The sequence below is a fragment of the Xyrauchen texanus genome, chromosome 45 (assembly GCF_025860055.1).
Source record: "Xyrauchen texanus isolate HMW12.3.18 chromosome 45, RBS_HiC_50CHRs, whole genome shotgun sequence".
NCBI lineage: Eukaryota > Metazoa > Chordata > Actinopteri > Cypriniformes > Catostomidae > Xyrauchen > Xyrauchen texanus.
In genome coordinates, this window is record NC_068320.1 from 20608437 (window position 1) to 20628006 (window position 19570).

The following is a 19570-nucleotide window of genomic DNA, read 5'->3' on the forward strand; positions in this document are numbered from 1 at the left end:
AATACTGGCGGAAAAAAAAATTTGTATTTGTAGTATTCCAGCACACATTATGGTTTAGCACAACGTTATAACAATGATTTTTGAGCAACAAAAGTTAAAGGAATATTCCGGGTTTAATACAAGTTCAGCTCAATTAACAGCATTTGTGGCATAATGTTGTTTAGCACAAAAATGTATTTAGACTCATAATTATTTTTATTTAATTTTTTATTAAAAGGCAAAAATCTGGGTTACAGTGAGGCACATTCAATGGAAGTGAATCGGGACAATCCGTAAATGTTAAAATACTGTTTCAAAAGTATAGCCACAATACTTAAAAAAAAAAAAAAAAAAATGCATTTTTAGTGCGATAAAATTGCTTTTTGTGTACTGTTACATCCAAATTTACAACATTTTGCCATGATGACGTGACAGTAAACCCTGAAATCCCGATAACTTTAGCAAAAACAACAATTTAAACAGATTTACAGCTCAAATAAAACATGTGTATTAATAAAAGAATTGATGTAAGTGCTTTTATAAAATTATAAGCTTCACATTTCTGCCTTTAAACCCTCCACAAATCTTTGATTTGATATTTTTATGATGTGCAATCTCATTTAAATGTCATTTAAAAAGACCTTATTCAGAGTAGTGCCATATTTAATTTAGAGGGAATGAAAACAAGGCTGTGAGGGATGGGCTGCTATTCTTGTCTGAAATCTGTGTTTACATATTCCTCAACATATCTGCCCTATGTTTAAAGCGCTCTGAAAATGTATTAAAGTGTATGGAGGAAAACAAAAAGATAAACATTTCAACATAACTATATACAGCTCAAAATACACAATACAAAATAGAAAACAGTACTGCTCTTGCTCTCCTTAGAGGAGAGATGAGAAAAGAGGTTAAACCTCTCTGTAATACATGAGGGAAGGTCTTTCTCATCTCTTACACCGTCTGTAGGATGTTTGGCATTTTCAAGAGGAAACTAAAGCATTGGTCAAGCGCTGCGTGGCGGTAAGGCTATCTCTGTCACCCTCTGTTGGCCAAACACTAGATATATTTGTTTGAATGCTTTTGTGTAAGCCTTAAATATGAAGAGATTCAGTCTCCAAAACATTCAAACACATACATACATGCAAATACACAATTTTAGGCTTAATTTGCAGTATGTAGTTTCCTACATTATGTGCACAACAGTGCAGTGTTGTGTAAGTGATGCCCCTGTGCTCTGATGGAGAAAAGTGTCTGTTGCTCGTGTTTGTAGGGGAGTATACTGTACGTATATATCTGTATGCTTGGTGTATTGTGATGTAATATTTTTCTTGCAATGCTTAGAGGAAATTTTGCTTTTGCTATTTCCTACCAGTACATTGTTTTTCAGTGCACATGTGTGATTATTTATCAGGTACATTTTAACATGGCAGTTTCTGAATTTTGACACATGGAGCTCATTGTATTGAGAACCTACAGAGATTTGAGGGGGAGGGGAGGCTGTAAATATTGACAAACTGACAAGAGTGTTCTTGTGTAGAACCTTAACACTCCATGAATCTATGTCTTTCTCTCTTGTACATGAGTGATCCTTCTCTTCTCCAGTGTGTTATCCCCACACCCATCTCTCACCGAGAAGACTTCAGCTGTACTGACTCACTGCTGTCCCCATATGCCTGCAGCCAAAACGAAGAAACAATTACATTTGAATACATTTACAACAGTAAATTACCTGACATGACAAGGTCATTTCAACATATCCCTCAGTTTGTAATGAATTAACTAATGCATTTAAACTCAAATGCATGTTGAATTGTATATTTTAACATGTACGCTGGTGCTTTACGATATATACTTCTATTGTAAGTGTATTGCAGTATGTTTTTTTGTTTGTTTGTTTTTTTATAACCAAGGGACAAAATTATTTTCTATGATAATGTCTCACATGTTGTGATAGAGCTTACAGTTAATAGAACATGACCTTTCGAATTGAATCATGTACAGGATATGAATTATACATGTAGATATCAATAATGCAATTTTTACTAGTTAAGATGCTAATTCTTGATATATCTGCAATGGAATTACTATTAAGGAAGGTATTTTTTCTTTATATCAAAAATGTCTATAACTAATTTCTTACAAGTTAAAATTCCAAATACACATATTAGCCATGTGCTTCTTACTAGTAAAAATTATATCAATTAATACATTGTTACTAATGCAAATGTCGATTCCGATCAACAGTTGAATTATAACTACTTAAAATTAATTTACAAATATCAAAAATTTGCATTTAACATGTTAAATTTAGTATTTAAGTTACCTGGAAATGTATTTCAGATATCATTAAATCGAAATATACTTAAAGATATCTTATATCAAAGATATATTACAGATAATAATTGCATTTTTATAGTTGTAATTCAGTTGTTGACATCAGGAATGGATTTTCACTAGTTACAATGTAATTATTATTATTATTTACTAGTAAGTAGTACATTGCTGATATGTGAAATTTGAATAAGAAATTAATTATAGATCACTATAATTGCGTTTTGAACAGGAGTAAATGAAAGGTCATTGTGAAATCAACTTGTGAAAATTCAGTTACAGATATAAAAAAAAAAGTCTTCTTACTATCTTTTAATAGTTGTAATTCCATTTATGATACCAGGAATAGGTATTTCCTCCAGTAATGACAATTGTTTTTATATCAAAAATTGACGTTTTTACTAGTGGAAACTTAATTACTGATATCAAAAATGAGCATTTTCACTAGTAGCAATTCCATTGCAGAAATCAAGAATTTGCATTTTAACTTGTGTAAAGTGAATTATAGATATCTATAATTCATATACTACACATGATTAAATTTCAAAAGGGCTTGCGATAGCTTAAGCTGCATTTTAACATAAAATATTTAGCAATTTACAAATTATTCTGGTAACATTATGCAATACTATTCCATATTACTGAATGAGGCAAAACACTGCACCATATGTTAATAATTTTAAGTATAAGTTGATATTATGAATATAGAAGATATAAAAAGGATAATTACATTCTGTTCCAATTTATTTGCAAATGCACTACAAACATTCACTTCATGCATTGGATAAAAGTAACCCTGGGTTGTCTTGTCCATTTTCACACTGTTCATACTTTATCCTGAGTTTGTAATTCACACTGTATGTCTTTGGCACCACAATTCAGGGTTTTCAAAATAACAAATGTGAAATGTCGATTAACCCAGGTTTAAAAAGGTCTTAGAAAATTACCTTAACATAGGGTTTAGCATAGTGTTAAAAGCTTTAAATCTAGTAGTGGCAGAAAACTTAAAGTGCATTAACTAACCTTGCTGGCAATAGCTTTCAGTTTACCCAGTAATGAAGGAGCATTTGAGTAAACAACATCATCCTCATTCTCCTCCCCTTCTCCCTCTGCTAATGCACAGCTGTCCGCTGCTGGCAACTCACAATCCTTATTGGCTGACATCACTAGCCTGGAATATTTATATTCAAGTCTGTGCAAAAAAAGGAAAGGGGTCAAAATGTGTCTTAAGCTGACTGATCATTTTCATTTACAACTTGTTACCTCTTGTTCTTTTTCCAGAAGTAGCATGTGAGAGAAATAAGGAGGACAGCCATGAAGGTTCCACCTCCAATTCCTGCCATCACCCATAGGCTGACCACTTCACAGTGGGTGGAGGTCTTGTTTGGGAGTAGCACACCTTTAGTGCAAAGTTTTGGTTCATTCCACACAAATAGGGTGTTCTATTTAAAGAAGGATGAAGGAAAGTAGAGTTGTTAATCATGTGCACAGAATTACTGACAAGACGGTTTGCTGTCAATGGTTTTTTGATTTTGTTTATGTTAACCCAGAAAAAATTAAGATTACATAATATATTGTGTTGGATGCATTTAAGAAGAGCTTTGTAGAATGAGAAATGGATGTACCTGCACTCCACCTCTGCACGCTCCTTCTATTGAGTGGTAATCAGCCTCGGTGCAGAGCGGACAAGCACTTAAACTCTCCCATAGGAAATGGAACTCACAGCCATTGCATGTACCTGCTGGGCACTTGCTAAACACACATCACCAAAATACATTTGTGAGCAAATAGAGTTCTGAAAAACAATTTAAATAAACATACAAACATGTACACACACCTTGGCACAGTGAGCTCCCCGCTGTCACTCTTCCCAGGGTTGCAGCGCAGAGTTACAACTGTGCTACGACCATTCAGGCAGGATGCAGTCAGCTGGGGAGACCTGAGAGATGGAGAGAGAGAGAAAATAAAAAAAAAGTATTGACACTTCTAACTTCTCATAATTGACAAATAAACTGTCATAAAGGACATCTATCACCTATAAATCCATGTTGTTACAGAAAGTGGCACAGATGTACGAACTGAGCACATGAAGGTTGATGGTTCCTGCTCTTGCTACAAGCTCTGCACTATAAATTATGAAACTCATGAATCATCACTCTTGGGATCAAACCACCAACCTTTAGAATGCAAGTTGGGTCTTGCGGCCACTATCCTACCACCCACTCTTTCTCTACCAGCCTAAATCGATATATAGCAGATACCTGCATAACCAAAGAATATTAAAAGCATCAAACACTGAAACAGCAAGGATCAAACCAGATGAAAGACGCTTTTGGTGCCTACCACCTTCTACTGGCCAGCTAATTCCGGTATTTAGTAGACACCATCCTGCCACCCTGCACCTCATGACTGACTAAATTCAGTATTTAGCAGCCACTTGCTTGTCTTAAGGGTCTTAAAGAACATCTACTATTAATGGCATTGCAACTGAAAGAGTGTGTTCTTAAAACCCAACATGAGCAACATTGTTCATCTTGATTTTAGACTAGTTGGTTCATCTTCAGAATTACTTAAGACAAGGAGGCTCACAGAACCCATGTCACAGTGTGAACTTGGTAGCTCTGTATAGAAGGCAATGGCCTTACGACAGGATGAGTGTCGGTTCAGTCTCAGCAAGGGTTTTCAGACTAGTTGGTTCATTTTTAGGATTGTTTTAGACAAGGAGGCCCACACAACCTACACAAATGTATGAACCTGGTAGCTCAGTGTAGAAGGCAACAAACATGCGACTGAAGGAGCATGGGTTCAACCCTTCAAATCTTGTTTTCAGATGAGTTCGTTCATCTTTGGAATCACATAAGACAAGGAGGCTTACAGAACCCATGTTGATGTGCAAATCTGGTAGCTTAGTATGCAAGGCCTTGCAACTGAAAGAGCATGGACGTTATCCCTTCAAGGTAAGGCAAGCCCTAAGGCACCCTCTCTCTAGTGTTTTAGTGTACAATCACCAGTTCCATTGCAGACCCAGCTCAGGCCAGGATCACACCCTGGACCTCCTGCTAAGTTGCAGCACTCATACTAGTGAGCCACTGGTGCCTGGACATAGAGGGTAGTTCTCCTGGCATATTCGTCACTCGAAATCGATAGGCGGGGCATTAAACATAACATGACATATGTTACTAAGAGTAGGAAACAATTCCCTTGAATTGTATAACAGGACAGTGACCCAGGCCTCAATTGCCACACAACTGCCTCTGAGCCACTTGAGCCTGTGCATGTAAGGCATTTCTCCTGGTGTATAGGCATGGCATGAACACCACTTCTTTGTGGGGCCATGGGTAGCGTTTCAAGTATTGAGGATGACTACCACCCCTGGAGTCATGAGTTTGAATCCAGGGTGTGCTGAGTGACTCCAGCCAGGTCTCCTAAGCAACCAAATTAGCTTGGTGGCTAGGGAGGGTAGAGTCACATGGGCTAAACACCTTGTGTTTGCAATTAGGGGTTCTTGCTCTTAATGGGCCATGTGATCATTTATGTGTGGATTGTGGAGAGTAGCATGAGTCTCCACATGCTGGGAGTCTCCATGGTGTCATGTACAACAGGCCACATGATAAGATGTGCAGATTGATTGTCTCAGAAGCGGCAGAAACTGAGACATGTCCTCTGCCATCCGGATTGAAGCGAGTAACCGCACCACAATGAGGATCTATTCAGTAGTGGGAAATGGGAATTCCAAATTGGGGAGAGAAGGGGATGATAAAAAATAAATAAACACCCCTGCCTTAATCACATGACGCTATCCCAGGATAGATCCAAAACCTCAGTACTCAGTTACCACAATTCTACCTCTAAGCCACTGGAATCTGCACATGCAAGGCAGTCCTACTGGTGTATTCATCACTCTAAATTGATAGGAATGGCATGCAATATGATATAAGTGTCTAACAGTAGGAAACAATACCATTGCATCACAGAACAGTGACCCAGAACTCAAAGATTAGGCTACCATGCTTCTACCTCCAAATCAACTTAAAAGCACCAACCCCAGCAACAGTTAGGATTGAACCAGCACACTTTAGAACAAAAGACTTGTTTGGCATCCATTGTCCTACCACTCAACACCCCCAACACTTGAAAGCCTGAAAGTAACCTGGAATGCTATGCTTTGCTCAAAGTTAACAGCTGTGAATGTTCATGGATCACCCCTTGCAGGTAAGTTTTCAGCCCAGATCTTACCCCACTAATCTACACCACCCCAAGAGATATTGCTCTTGATAAAATTCATAGAACATGTGTGTGATTTCTTTATTTTTCTTTTATTACATAGTACTATATTGAGAGACAGGAACATAGAAGAATAGTAAGAGAAAAGGAATAGGACCGTTGTTATGGATCAACTGGGGATCGTGTTAACTGGGGATGTGTACATGAATAATTCTCCTTGCATTTTCAGCAGATTCGTTTTGCACATCTTAAAAAAAAATTGGTATCATTTTAAATCATAATGTATAATTTCTCCTTTATGTTACCGATAGAAGAAGTTGATATCTGGAACTTTCCATGATGATTCAGGGAATAGATCCGGGCTAACAGTCACTCCATCCAAAGTGTTATCATTAGAAGCTCCTGAAAAATGGAAGCACATTGAGAGACTGAGACTCACAACAAGACTAAAACAAGTTTTTGTGTAGATTAGAGCAGGATAAGGCTCTCACTGTTGGGCAATGTGACAAAAGTATTGATGGCCTTGACACTGATCTCTAGCCAAGTAAATCATATTTGTTTTTGCAAAAATGTAAAAAGCAGCTGGTATGAAATTACAGTCCACACAAACTCACCAAGGAAAGTGTCAGCCAGGCTGATGGACTGAGAGGTCAGGGCTGTCCTGAAGCCCCGCCCATCTGCAGGGATGATGGTTGATTGGCATACAAAAGTCTCCACAAAATTGTTAAGGTCAGCCGATTCATTTTGAATGTCCTTGTTGGACAGATCTGTAACATTGTCAGTGCACACAGCCACTTTCTTTCCCTGTGAAAGAGAGGGAGGAGAATAACATGACTCATTGAAATTTTTAATTAAGAATTAAAAAGGCAAACATATGCAAGCTTAACATCTTTCATTATGTTCCTGTTTCTTTCATTTCAATGCCAGTAGGGTGTATCTCATGTCATGAAATGTTCTGCTTAATTATATAACACATATTAAAGAATTAAGATTAACGAATACGAGATAGAGAATAGAGAATATGAACCCTATTTGAAAATGAATACATTTTTAAATATGTTTAGGAACCAAAACAACCAGATGTTTTGATCGTATTTTTTTATTATTATATTTAGAAAACTTTAAATTACTGGAATACAAACATTTTGTTTGTGTGTGTGTGTGTGTGTGTGTGTGTGTGTGTGTGTGTGTGTGTGTATATACAGTGGATATAAAAAGTCTACACACCTCTGTTAAAATGCCAGGTTCTTGTGATGTAAAAGAATGAGACAAAGATAAATCATGTCAGAACTTTTTCCACCTTTAATGTGACCAAAAGTGGAAAAAGTTCTGACATGATTTATCTTTGTCTCATTCTTTTACATCACCGCCGCCAAAACAGCGCTAACTCCATTTTAGAATGGCATTCTGAGATACTATTCTTCTCACCACAATTGCACAGAACTGCTGCTCACCAGAACATTCAGAGTAAATTCTAGAGACTGTTGTGCATGAAAATCCCAGGAGATCAGCAGGTACAGAAATACTCAACCAACAAACATCCATGCATTTATCTAATCAGCCAATCGTGTGGCAGCAGTGTAGTGCATAAAATCATGCATGTACGGGTCAGGAGCTTCAGTTAATTTTCACATCAACCGTCAGAATGGGGAAAAAAATTGATCTCAGTGATTTGGACCGAGACATGATTATTGGTGCCAGATGGGCTGGTTTGAGCATTTCTGTAACTGTTGATCTCCTGGGATTTTCATGCACAACAGTCCCTTGAATTTACACAGAATGCTACTCTGCACCGTTTTGGCGGCAAGAGGGGACCTACACAATATTAGGCAGGTGGTTTTAATGTTGTGGCTGATCGGTGTAAATATATAATATTGATTTAAGTCAGACAATGTAGCATAGTGTAGATGTTTGTACAATATGTAAGTGTACCTCTGCCCCACAAAGACTGATGTTAAATTGGTGGTAGTATTTGGTTCCCTTGGAGGTGAAACTGGGCCCATTCATGATTGTCCCCACTGAACTTAAAGCGCTAAGGTCGTAGGTCAAAGTCCGGTTCTGATCCACATGCGAGAACGAGCAGTCATTAAAACACACAGAGTGTTCCTGGACACAAATGAACATAATGGATGTTACATGGTGTCAAAATGATTTTCTTGGGTAGTCAACATTTTACCACAAATCAAAAGGGCTTTGTACTGAACCTGGAAATTCCTTTAAACAAATAGAGATCATATTGTACCTTGTTGCTCTTGCTGCCAGGGCCGCAGGGCTGACAGGCCTCACGCCCATATATGTGATGCCCAGAGAGGAAGGTGTTGGGGGGGCATTCTTGACACTGATTGGTGTCTTTATTGATAAAGTGTCCAGCAGGGCAGGGGACACAGGAAGAGCCATCCTGCTGATTCATCATAGCACAGGCATGACAACCAGACGCTGAGCCATCCATAGCATTAGTCACTGTGATCAAATAGATCTTCGCTCTGTCATTCACATACTGACGCACCTAGGAAAGAAGACGACAGCGGATGAGAGCACTACAAATCATTGCAGTATTTACAGTAATTTTGGTAAGTCTTCAGCTGTGAATACTTACATCCAAGGCTTTGTTGGTACGTTGGAAAGCCCATGTGTAAGACACAGATGCATTTTTAGTCATGATATGGGTGTAAGCCTGTCTGACTTTACTCCCTACCCATGATTCTACCACATTGGTGCTCTTCCGGTTCACATCCTAAACAGAAAGGATACATTTACCTTGAATTCATAGATGAACACACAGTGGCCCAAATATGAAATATTTGGATAATTGAGCCGCACCTCTAATGTATGTGGTAATTACGACCAACTAGTCAAAGGTCATTATTAGTGGATATATGAGGATGTTTGATCGAGTTCCCCTGAAGTTCACACAGGATTTTGTTGACCAGAAAGTGTCCAAATTTTGAGCAGTAAATCTACTATTTTATAATATATAACCTAATAACCTTCTTTTGTGAAAACTTTCGTTAGCTTTCTTTAAAATAAATGCCACTAGATTTGATATGTAGTTATTTAATGCAATGACATTCATAGAGTCCAAATATTTTTGGGGCCATTTGTGTTACAAAACAACAGATTATGCCAGATATTCATAAATATATTCATTAATAATGTTATGAGGTGTGTCTTACTATCATAAAATAGAGTTCACAGTCTGCACTGCAGATGGTCTCAAAGATAAAAGTGATCCGGCTGAACTCAGTAGCTGATGCATAGTCCACAGAAGTAGGAAGTCTGGGAGAGAAAAGTCAATAGAAATGCTTGTTTTGTCATAAGCAAAATGTCACATTTAAATACAAATTTAAACTGACTCACTTGAATCCAGGCACTCGCAGATTTAAGATGAGGTAATCATTATCTGAGCCGCCCACTCCACTATGGATGTAATCACCAGCCACTTCCCAACCTGTGCACACAAATTTGCTTAAAATTACATTTGATCATACATAGTAATTGAATCAATTAGCACTTTTAAAAAGTATCTTGAAGCACACTTGTACAAAGCACACTTTGTGCACCCCCACCCAACCCTATACTAAGCACTTTAAATGGTTTGCTTATATCCAATTTCAAATCTATCTATACATTTTTCCACCAACTTTTTCGTAATGTTGGTCCGATTCCTGTCTAGAAGACAAGGGTTGATGAGTGAATTTGCCAAAAAAATACATTGGCTTATATCTTTGATTCGACAATTCAAAATTCTTTAGATAACTTTTTATCATGAGGCTCTATAGATGATACATGCAACATTTTGTCCAAATCAGACCATCAGTCTAGGAGTTCGAAAAAGTAGGTTTTTCAGAACATTTAAAATGGCAGGTGGAAATGAACTCAGAGATATAAGGTTTTTTTCTCTAGACAGATCTGTTCTTTCAAATTTGGCAAATACCCCCCAAAAGATGCCAGAAAATGCGACAGTCTCGTCTCAAATACAAGACTCCTTAGACAAGAGCTTGCTAAGTATTTATGATACCTTTTGCATTTGAGATGAGACGAAGTATTTATGATACCTCTTGTACCCCCAAAAGGAGCGTGGAGTGATGAAATGAGTTTGGGGAAGGGGAGGCGCTTACTGAGCCCTGTGAGAGGTGGGCAGAGGTACCAAAGTACGATAGAACGAGCGGCGATTGCTAGTGGAGGCAGCCAAACACTAGAGTCCACTCGGGGAATAGAAAACTGGGAGGTACAGAATAGGTAGAGATGGAGAATAAAAATTAGGCAGAAGCACTAAAGAGACAGTGGTACTTGCGTCCACATAGAAATGAGCTCTGTGAGAGCTGAAAAACTCTGGAGGGATCGTTACATCCAAACGCGGGGGCTGGGAAGGATTCCCGCAGATTTGCCCATTTTGGGAGTTTAATGGGTGGAGATGGGGTAGGAGAAACGGTTCAACAAGCTGTTGTCGGGAGTCCAGAGCGATGGAGATTTCGTTGTCGGAGTGAACAGGTTGAGTTCCTGTGACATCCTTAAGTATGGGTGGGGTGTAATGACGGAAAACTTGATGCCAGTTAGAGGTAAGTGGCTATTTATATACGCTCACTCAGGCGATGCGATTGGTCAGATTAAATTACCTTGCTCCACCAAGTTCCTGTTGCTCTTACCATTCATTTCATCACATTTGGAGTTACCAACATTAAAACAGGAAGTTTTCATATTGCTCGGAATGATGTTCCACCACTTGTACTCATATCCTAGAGAAGGTTCAGTTCCGCCCGGGCATCGTTGGCATTCTGCACAAAAAGAAAGCATCTCTTTTATACACCTAATGTAGACCAGTACCAGTAAAACCAATGCTGTGTTGCATAATAACTGCGTATGTACATGTGGGGGTTTACATACCTGTGGTTCCATCAGAGTATGTCCCTTGCGGGCAAGGCAGACAGGTGGAGGAGTTGTGCATGTAAAAGCCTGGATTACAGGGTGGACAGTCCTTTTTCTTTCCAGAAGGGGGCAGCGTCACAGAGCCGGTCACATTCTCCACACACACCTGTGGCTCCACCCACCTGTATAGCATCTGGGTCTAAAAGAATACCACAAGATAAAAACAACATCTGTGCAGCATTCTTAACAAAACTAAACATGTCTGTCACGTTTGGCATCCTACCTTGCCGTCACTATCACAGGCCGTGTGGATTTGAAAGTAGTCTTTCTCAGAACAAGGAGGTCTCTCTTTACATTCCGACCATCCCTCCTCTAAACAACATACACATAGAGTAACACTGTTATCACTTGTGGGCTCAGAGAAGTGTCTTTAGTATTGTATTGAATACAAAGAATATAGAATTGGTCTAAATGATTAAATGAGAGCAAACGGGTGTGTGTATGCATGAGTAGAAGTGAATAAATACAAATAAATACATACGGGAATACTGCGTCTCTGAGCATGGTGTGCAGGAACTGGCTCCTTTGCCAGAGTATGTATTCCTGGGACAAAGGTCACAAGACGAAGAGCCTGGAGTTTTACTGAAGGTGCCCGGTCTGCATGGAAAACACTCTGATGTGTATGCCACGCCTGTTTGCAAAACACACGCCCCAAAAACACACATGGTCTAAATGGTCTACACTTATATAGCGCCTTTTAAACCTTAACGGTCTTCAAAGCGCTTTACACTGCGTCTCATTCACCCATTCACACACACATTCACACACCAATGACGGCAGAGCTTCCATGCAAGTCGTAGCCTGCCATTGGGAGCAACTTGGGGTTCAGTGTCTTGCCCAAGGACACTTCGGCACATATACAACATATAGGACATATAAAAATTGTCGACTTTGCCAGTAAAATATGCGTTCAATACCACACCCACTCGTATGACACTGAAACACCACAGCACAGATTGTGCAGACTCTGTATGATCTGATTTGACATTAAGAAGAGTGAGAGATACCGTAAAAAATTGGAACATATTTCTACAGTATTTCACACCTTCAATCTGAATGTTCTTCAAAAGGACCGGCTTCACAGGTTTCCCACCCAGGAGCATTCCTGTGGTTCTCCAATAGAGAATATTTGTTCCTGACTTCAGATTGACCTGTGAAATACAAAACAAACAGGTATGTTAGAATTGGTCATAGTAGAAATTCCCCACCAGGGGAAACTTTGCTATGATAAGATTTTCCTATGTTAAACCTATAAAAAAGACTTAATTTTATTTCATTTATTGAAATTAAAATAAAAAAACATCGCTGTTGGGTCTTTCTTGAGAAGTATTCTACATAATTGCCACCAGGACTCGTGCAAGAAAAAGCTTCATAAGTCTTTTTCAGTACAATGTTGATTGTCATTTATTCAAAGGCGAATCATCAAGCACATAAAATAAAACTGGTTGGAAAACACTGGATCACTGTATTTAGAAACTGTTAGAAACATCACTAACAGTGTGAGTTCCCCACTCTCCACTGGTGGTGAGTTTGATCCATTTCTCACTTCCTGTCCGGTCCATCTCCTGGCATTGGTCATTCTGAATCTGTACAAAATAAAACATACATAATCTTAATTTAGTTTCCTCTATATTTGCAACACATTTGTAGAAAGGGCTGAAAAAACTGTGAAGACATACAAAGAACTCAAAGAAGACATTGCTGTCGACGTATTGATAGTCGAAAGAGACGGAGCCCTGTTTCATGAGATGCACTGCGTATACCAGCGACACTGTGCAGTCATCCCGATTGGACTCCAAGTGAGTTCCCTGAGCTGTCCATGAAGAACTGCAAACCAAACAACATAATGTAAACACCTGGAGCCAGTTCTTCAGATACATTTCAAAAGAATATATCTTTATAGAACATGTATGGCTAGTCATAGGCAGGGGTTAAATTGGGATTTTTGAGGAGGGTGAATGCTTCGTGGTTACTGGAGAAATGGTGATTGGACTCCCAAAATCTTCAGATAATTAAATATTTCAGAGCTGAGCATAACATGAAAAAAGTATATTGACTACAGAATGTCCGTGGAATTTTCATGTCATTTTCATCTAACGACTTCTCCATGACTTTTTAGAATATATTAATTTGAATGACCTTTCCATAATTGTCTTTTTTAGAATTTTATAAATTTTGTGAATTATCAATGACATTTTAGAATTGTATTAATTTCCATGACCTTCTCATGATGTATTAAAATTGTATTAATTTCCATGGCTTTTTAGAGTTGTGTTAATTTCCATGAGTTTTTATTAAATTTGTATAATTGTTTTAATGTCATGATGACTTTTCCATTAATATGTAGAATTGTATTAATTTCCATGACTTTAAATAAATGTGCTATATGTAAGATTGACAACAAGCGTTTGAAAGGAGTACTGCAGTCCAAATTCAAAATATTGGAGAGTTGCCTGCCCCACCCCAGACTCTAAGCTCATGTAGGTTGCCAGAATGTTGACATGCAAATTAGCCAACTCGCCATACGTTTTGAAGGATTTCTGGGCTGTCTCCATTTTCCAAAGGAATCTCCAATATTTATCCTTGTTTTACTACACCTCTGGTCATGGTTTAGATGGATGGAGAGGCTTTTTAGGTTGGGTGGAATCTGTCATCTCCGATCCAGTTCGTTTCTTGGCTTTCATGGTTGCAGCAGGCAGTGTTGTTTGCCTGCCTACTTTTTCAAATCTGGCAACCCGGCGGTGTCGAAATACTATTTGTGAGTGGGCAGTGGGCGGGATGACACAGGCCAAAACAGAAATTCTGGCCTGGAATGGAAACTTCAAAGTAGAATAAACTGGCTGTAGCATTGTTATCGGAGAAGCCAGTATTTCAACTTGGCATGTATCCCAATTCTCTCCTGTGTAGTACAGTAAAAATATTTCAAATAGCACTTTAAATTAATTCTTGAAATGCTATTAATACATTTCCATTACTTTTCCAAGGATTTTTGAAATGTAATTAATTTCCATGACTTGAATGCTTAGAATTAATTATATCTTTATGACTTTTCCATTATTGTTTAGAATTGTATTAATTTCAATGACTTTGCTATGTATTTTTAGAATTGTATTAAAATCATGATGACTTATCCATTAATTTTTAGAATTGTGTTAATTAATGTCCTATTGACTTTCAATTGAATTTTTAGAATTGTATTAATTTCAAAGACTTTTCCATGGATTTTGAATTTGTATTAAATTCCATGATTTTTGCATGAATTTTTTAAATTGATAAAATTCCATGACTTTTCCATTACTGTTTAGAATGTATTCATTTCCATGAATTTTTACAATGTTGATAATTTCATACAAAATTTCATTTTCTGTGAATATTTATCATTTTTGATAAATGTACACAACTTTTACTAATTTCCATGACTTCAACAGACCTGAAAATCAAATCTTTTAACTTCTCTGATATTTCCAGGTTTTCCATGACTGTGGAAACCCTATTGCAATAGCAAGAACACTGAAAAGGCTGCCTACTTGTTGCAGGCCATAGTATCATCCCCTGATCCTCCTGAGTCCATGTATGTGGCCAGGCTACTGAATCCTGCAGGAATGGAATCCCATTGGTCAAAACGTACGCCACTGCCCAATGAATAGGAGCCAGCTGCGCATGATGTACACTGCTGGGATGACATCTCTAAAAACTCCCCAGCTTCACATGAAAAAGCTTTAAAACAAATAAACACAGACTTTTACCTTTTGCTGTTTAATACAATTCATTACATTCCAACACAAACAGTAATGTTCTTACTGCAGTCTGTGCCTCTGACTGGCTCTGGTAGTCTCGTGCAGCTTCCTGGACTGTGAGGAATGGCCACTCTCCATCGGGAGCCTGTGCTGTCACACTCTGTGTACTCAAAGTAGTAGTCTGTCTGAAACACATTCACACAATAACTATGAAGATAATACTGTATCGGTATATACTGTATGTTTCCTAATATTACCAGTCTTTTGAAGAATAACCCACAATGGTCTTTCTGTGTATTGTTTTGTTGACAAAAACACCTTTATAAAAATGCCACCAACAGTACTGGCCGAGTTAATAGCTTAGTTAATAGATGTTTAACTTTTGTCTCTTTCTCATTCACTCTCTTACAATCCCTAAAATACATGAACACACTTAAAAAATTTAGATATTGTGTGTGTGTGTACAAAAGGAGGGGGATAGGGGAAGCCCAGCTATCTGCCTTCTGTCATTGGACAGTCACCAGGGAAATGGCCAGAAGCCCTGTGACAGTTGTCATGACGATCACTCATTGCAGTTGAATGTGGACGGTGAAGAATTAGAGTCTGATATACACTGATAACAACTTGAAATAATGAGGCCACCAAATACCTCCTCTATTTGAGTGTGTGTGTGTGTGTGTGTGTGTGTGTGTGTTTTTGTTGATAGGTTTGTTATGCAAATCATTGTGTGCACTCCTACTCATAAAACAGTGATTGGTCTCCTGTCCTTTGGAGGCTTAACACACACAAACACATCACCCAAATCCATTTGATACACACATATCAAAGCACTGAGACACACACAGGTAAGTGCAATCTACGAACATGCATTTTAAACAACGAACTGTCCAGCAGCAATAGTTGCAATGTATTGTATAGTGATTTCTATTAAGTGCAGTGAAATAAAGTGAAAGTTTTGAGCACAAATTTCAACTCCTCACACATTAAGGAAAAGCTCTAGAGAGTTTGCAATGTGGTATTAAATTACAGAATATGGTATACCATAATGTATGCCTTGTATATGGGTTGATGACCTATTAGGCCTAAATACTTTTGAGTATTTAGAATCCCCAATGTGTTTCAGGCTTGTTTATACGTAAAATTCCCATGTTATGTACCACATGTTTCTAGTTATTATTAGGATCTTTGTTAAACAAAAAACTGCATCTGGGATTTTATTCATTTTGCCCTCCATAATAAAGAAAGAATAAGATTTTGACATTCTATACATCAATTTGAAAAACTATCAGCCGATTAATCGATTATCGGCCTTTCCCACCACCTTAGTTATCAGTATTGCCAAAATCCTCTAGCAAAGGTCAACCTCTAATTGACATGCAATGTGACAAACTATACACCATCTAAAATCCTTATTGTTTTAACACTTTACAATAAGGTTCCATTTGTTAACATTAATGCATTAGACATCAAGAACTAACAATGAACAATGTATTTTCTTCAGCATTTATTGATCTTTGTTAATGCTAGTTAATAAAATACATTGTTAGTTCATATAAATTTATAGTGCATTAACTAAACTTAACATATACAACTTTTGATTTTTTTTAAATGTATTACTATGTGTTGAAATTAGCATTTACCTAGATTAATAAATTATGTAAAAGTATTGTTCATTGTAAGTTCATGTTATTAACTAATGTAAACAAATGGAACCTTATTGTATAATGTTACCATTATTATGCTTGCTGCATTTGTGACCTCATATTAACTGGAATAACAGAATTTTTCTATTAATAATTATTCTGTCAAAACGCAATGAATAAAATGAACTACTGAAGGCAAAAGGTGATTATAAATGATGACCATCACATAAAATATACATTTTCACTTAACCTAAAATCTTGGTTTTGATTAAAGAAAATATCATGAGCATGCATCAGCTTCCCATATGACACAGTGTAATGTAGTTGTTGGTCACATTGCCAAAAGTGGGCTCATACAGCATTCACATCCGCTGAAGGTAATGGTCTTCTTGAAATTGCCTGGTTACAGCACACACACAACAGCTGGTCAACCATTATCACTAATGGTGCACCTGCCACTCCAGCATCCTCCTTACACACTCTTGTATGTAAACAATGATAAGGCAAATTCATGTAATGGTCTAAAATCATGACGCTTTTCAAATTCTTATTTAATCGACGAGAGAGCTAATTCACAGATTTGATCAGGAATAATTATAGCTCATTAAATTATATTTGACTAGATTTAAGGCAACTGCACAAACGAACAATAATCGAACTGTCATCTGATTGGTCAGCTGAGCACCGCACCATCATATGATTGGACACTCGTCTCGGGTCTCACCCTTATAATATAGCAATTACAACATGTTCTATTTGCTTTTCATCGCTCATTTTGTGCAAAAACAACCCTAATATCTTTCATTATAAAATACAAAAATAATAATACGTATTTTGGACTTTACAGAAGCTCAGATTAACATAATATGCTATCATTTCAATATTCTTCCTAGGGTAGATTTGAAAATATTGTTATAGCATATACAGAAACATAATTAGTTTTGTATAAAATCGTCTTAATATTTAAAATACAAGTCATCGTTTACCTCTTTACACGGTGCCAAGTTGCCTGACGCTCGCGCGCAGAGGATGAGCGTTACAAAGCGCATAAAATAACAGGATGTCCAAAGCGTCCTCTTCTCCATCTCTTAAAGGCAGGATTCAAAGGAAAACCAGAAAGGATACGAATAAAGATAACGAGATATCACAATGTCTATGCATTTACTATGGGCTGAAACGCGAGCGCGCGGCCGTCTCTTCTTGGCGTCAAGCTCCTACTGTAGCTGCGCGTGCTGCTTTGATTGACATGGAGCGTCTGACGTCACGCAAGTCTAGTCTCCCAGTGTAGTGGCATGTTTTATTTAGTTAACCTTATTGTAGTCACATGTAAGTTTCAGATTCAAATGCACATTTACCCCAAGAAAACTTAACTGTGGTGCTATAAATTGAGATGCAGCTGTACAATTCTATTAAAAACTCTTCTACAAAGTTCTACAATGACTTATTTCATTTTATCGTTTGAATTAGTTTTTATATTATATTATATACTGTATAACACAGCATATTGTTCTTGAGAATAATAAGAAAAAAATGATTCCAATAGCATAAACGCATCTCATAAATATTTAAACAAACAGTCTACAACACATCAAGTATGCATATCTAAGCAGCTTATTTATTCTTTCTCTGACCTCGACGGATATATCAGATATAATTAGAGCTCTTATGTGTAGCTGAAAGCTAATTTTGTGTGATAACTTAAGTTAAAGAAGAGGCAAACAAAATGCTTTGTTAATGCATAACTAATTGCACAGTCATAAAACGCTCTTTTATTATTTAAAGTAACCTTTTGTAAGAAAGTTGTACTAGTAGGGCATCAGAGACAATGCACAATAAATAATTCAGTATTATACAGTAACAACATTATGCAACCTCTTTTATTGATAAAAAGAAGACATGGCACATCTACAGACTTCTTTGTGTAGACACAAGCGACATGACTAGCCTACAATTTCTTGAACCATTTTTTAATGAACCACACCACTGAGGTGACATGACATGTCAGACATGCTTTCTTTATAATTGGCTTTTTGCCTATATCAGGTTGGCACACCTTCGTTTAGGAAGACCTGCCTCCATTAATTGTAATAATTTTTATTTTTACATCATCACAAAGGTGAAGATATTTAGTAAATTAAAATGCATTCAAATAGGTTCAGTTAATTTCCAAATTGTTGCAGTAAATTATTTTTATTATTATTTAGCCTTATTTCAAAACACTTGTTTCAGATCAAATCAAACGTCAGTTAAATTCATAAAGTTCTGACAGCCATACCATGCAAACAACCAACTGACCAACCAACCAAATATTCTTCAGAAAATGAAGTAAACTTTTGCTGTTATATATATTTTGAATACAGATACAGCCTAAGTCAGTATATCGGTTAGTGTATATATTAGATGTAGGGTACAACATAGCTAAAGGCCCCCAGGGTAAAAGGCCCTTTTCATATAATTTTCTCCCAAAACACTAAATAGAAACTTTCACTTTTTTTTTCACTGCACTTAATAGAAATCACTAATACATTGCATACAATGATCTCATGAATCAGGAATATTTAGCAATGTGTAAAGTTTAATTTTGAGTTTTAATCTAATATCTCAAATGTTGCTCATTTATATAGCTAATGAGAATCCCTGAAATTGTTGTTTGTCACTTTCAGTTTTGTTCAAGGTGATTAAATAAAATAACAATTTGAATAACTGGCCAATAAGTGAAAGGAGCTTATT

The 19570-nt window shown here is 37.2% G+C and overlaps 1 protein-coding gene across 1 annotated transcript; it reads right to left on the minus strand.

Moving 5' to 3' along the window:
* Nucleotides 1-152: 152 nt before the first annotated feature.
* Nucleotides 153-18043, minus strand: LOC127637409 (endosome/lysosome-associated apoptosis and autophagy regulator family member 2-like). The gene is made up of 22 exons (XM_052118446.1): nucleotides 17827-18043; nucleotides 15262-15382; nucleotides 14988-15177; nucleotides 13140-13287; nucleotides 12957-13046; nucleotides 12506-12611; nucleotides 11942-12091; nucleotides 11684-11772; nucleotides 11419-11599; nucleotides 11181-11309; nucleotides 9892-9982; nucleotides 9708-9810; nucleotides 9131-9268; nucleotides 8777-9040; nucleotides 8467-8640; nucleotides 7149-7338; nucleotides 6840-6936; nucleotides 4148-4249; nucleotides 3936-4062; nucleotides 3574-3752; nucleotides 3334-3502; nucleotides 153-1652 (listed from the first exon to the last, which is right to left on the minus strand). Exons 1-22 carry the CDS (start codon nucleotides 17923-17925, stop codon nucleotides 1605-1607), a joined length of 2985 nt encoding a protein of 994 aa, XP_051974406.1. The 5' UTR covers nucleotides 17926-18043; the 3' UTR covers nucleotides 153-1604.
* Nucleotides 18044-19570: the final 1527 nt, after the last annotated feature.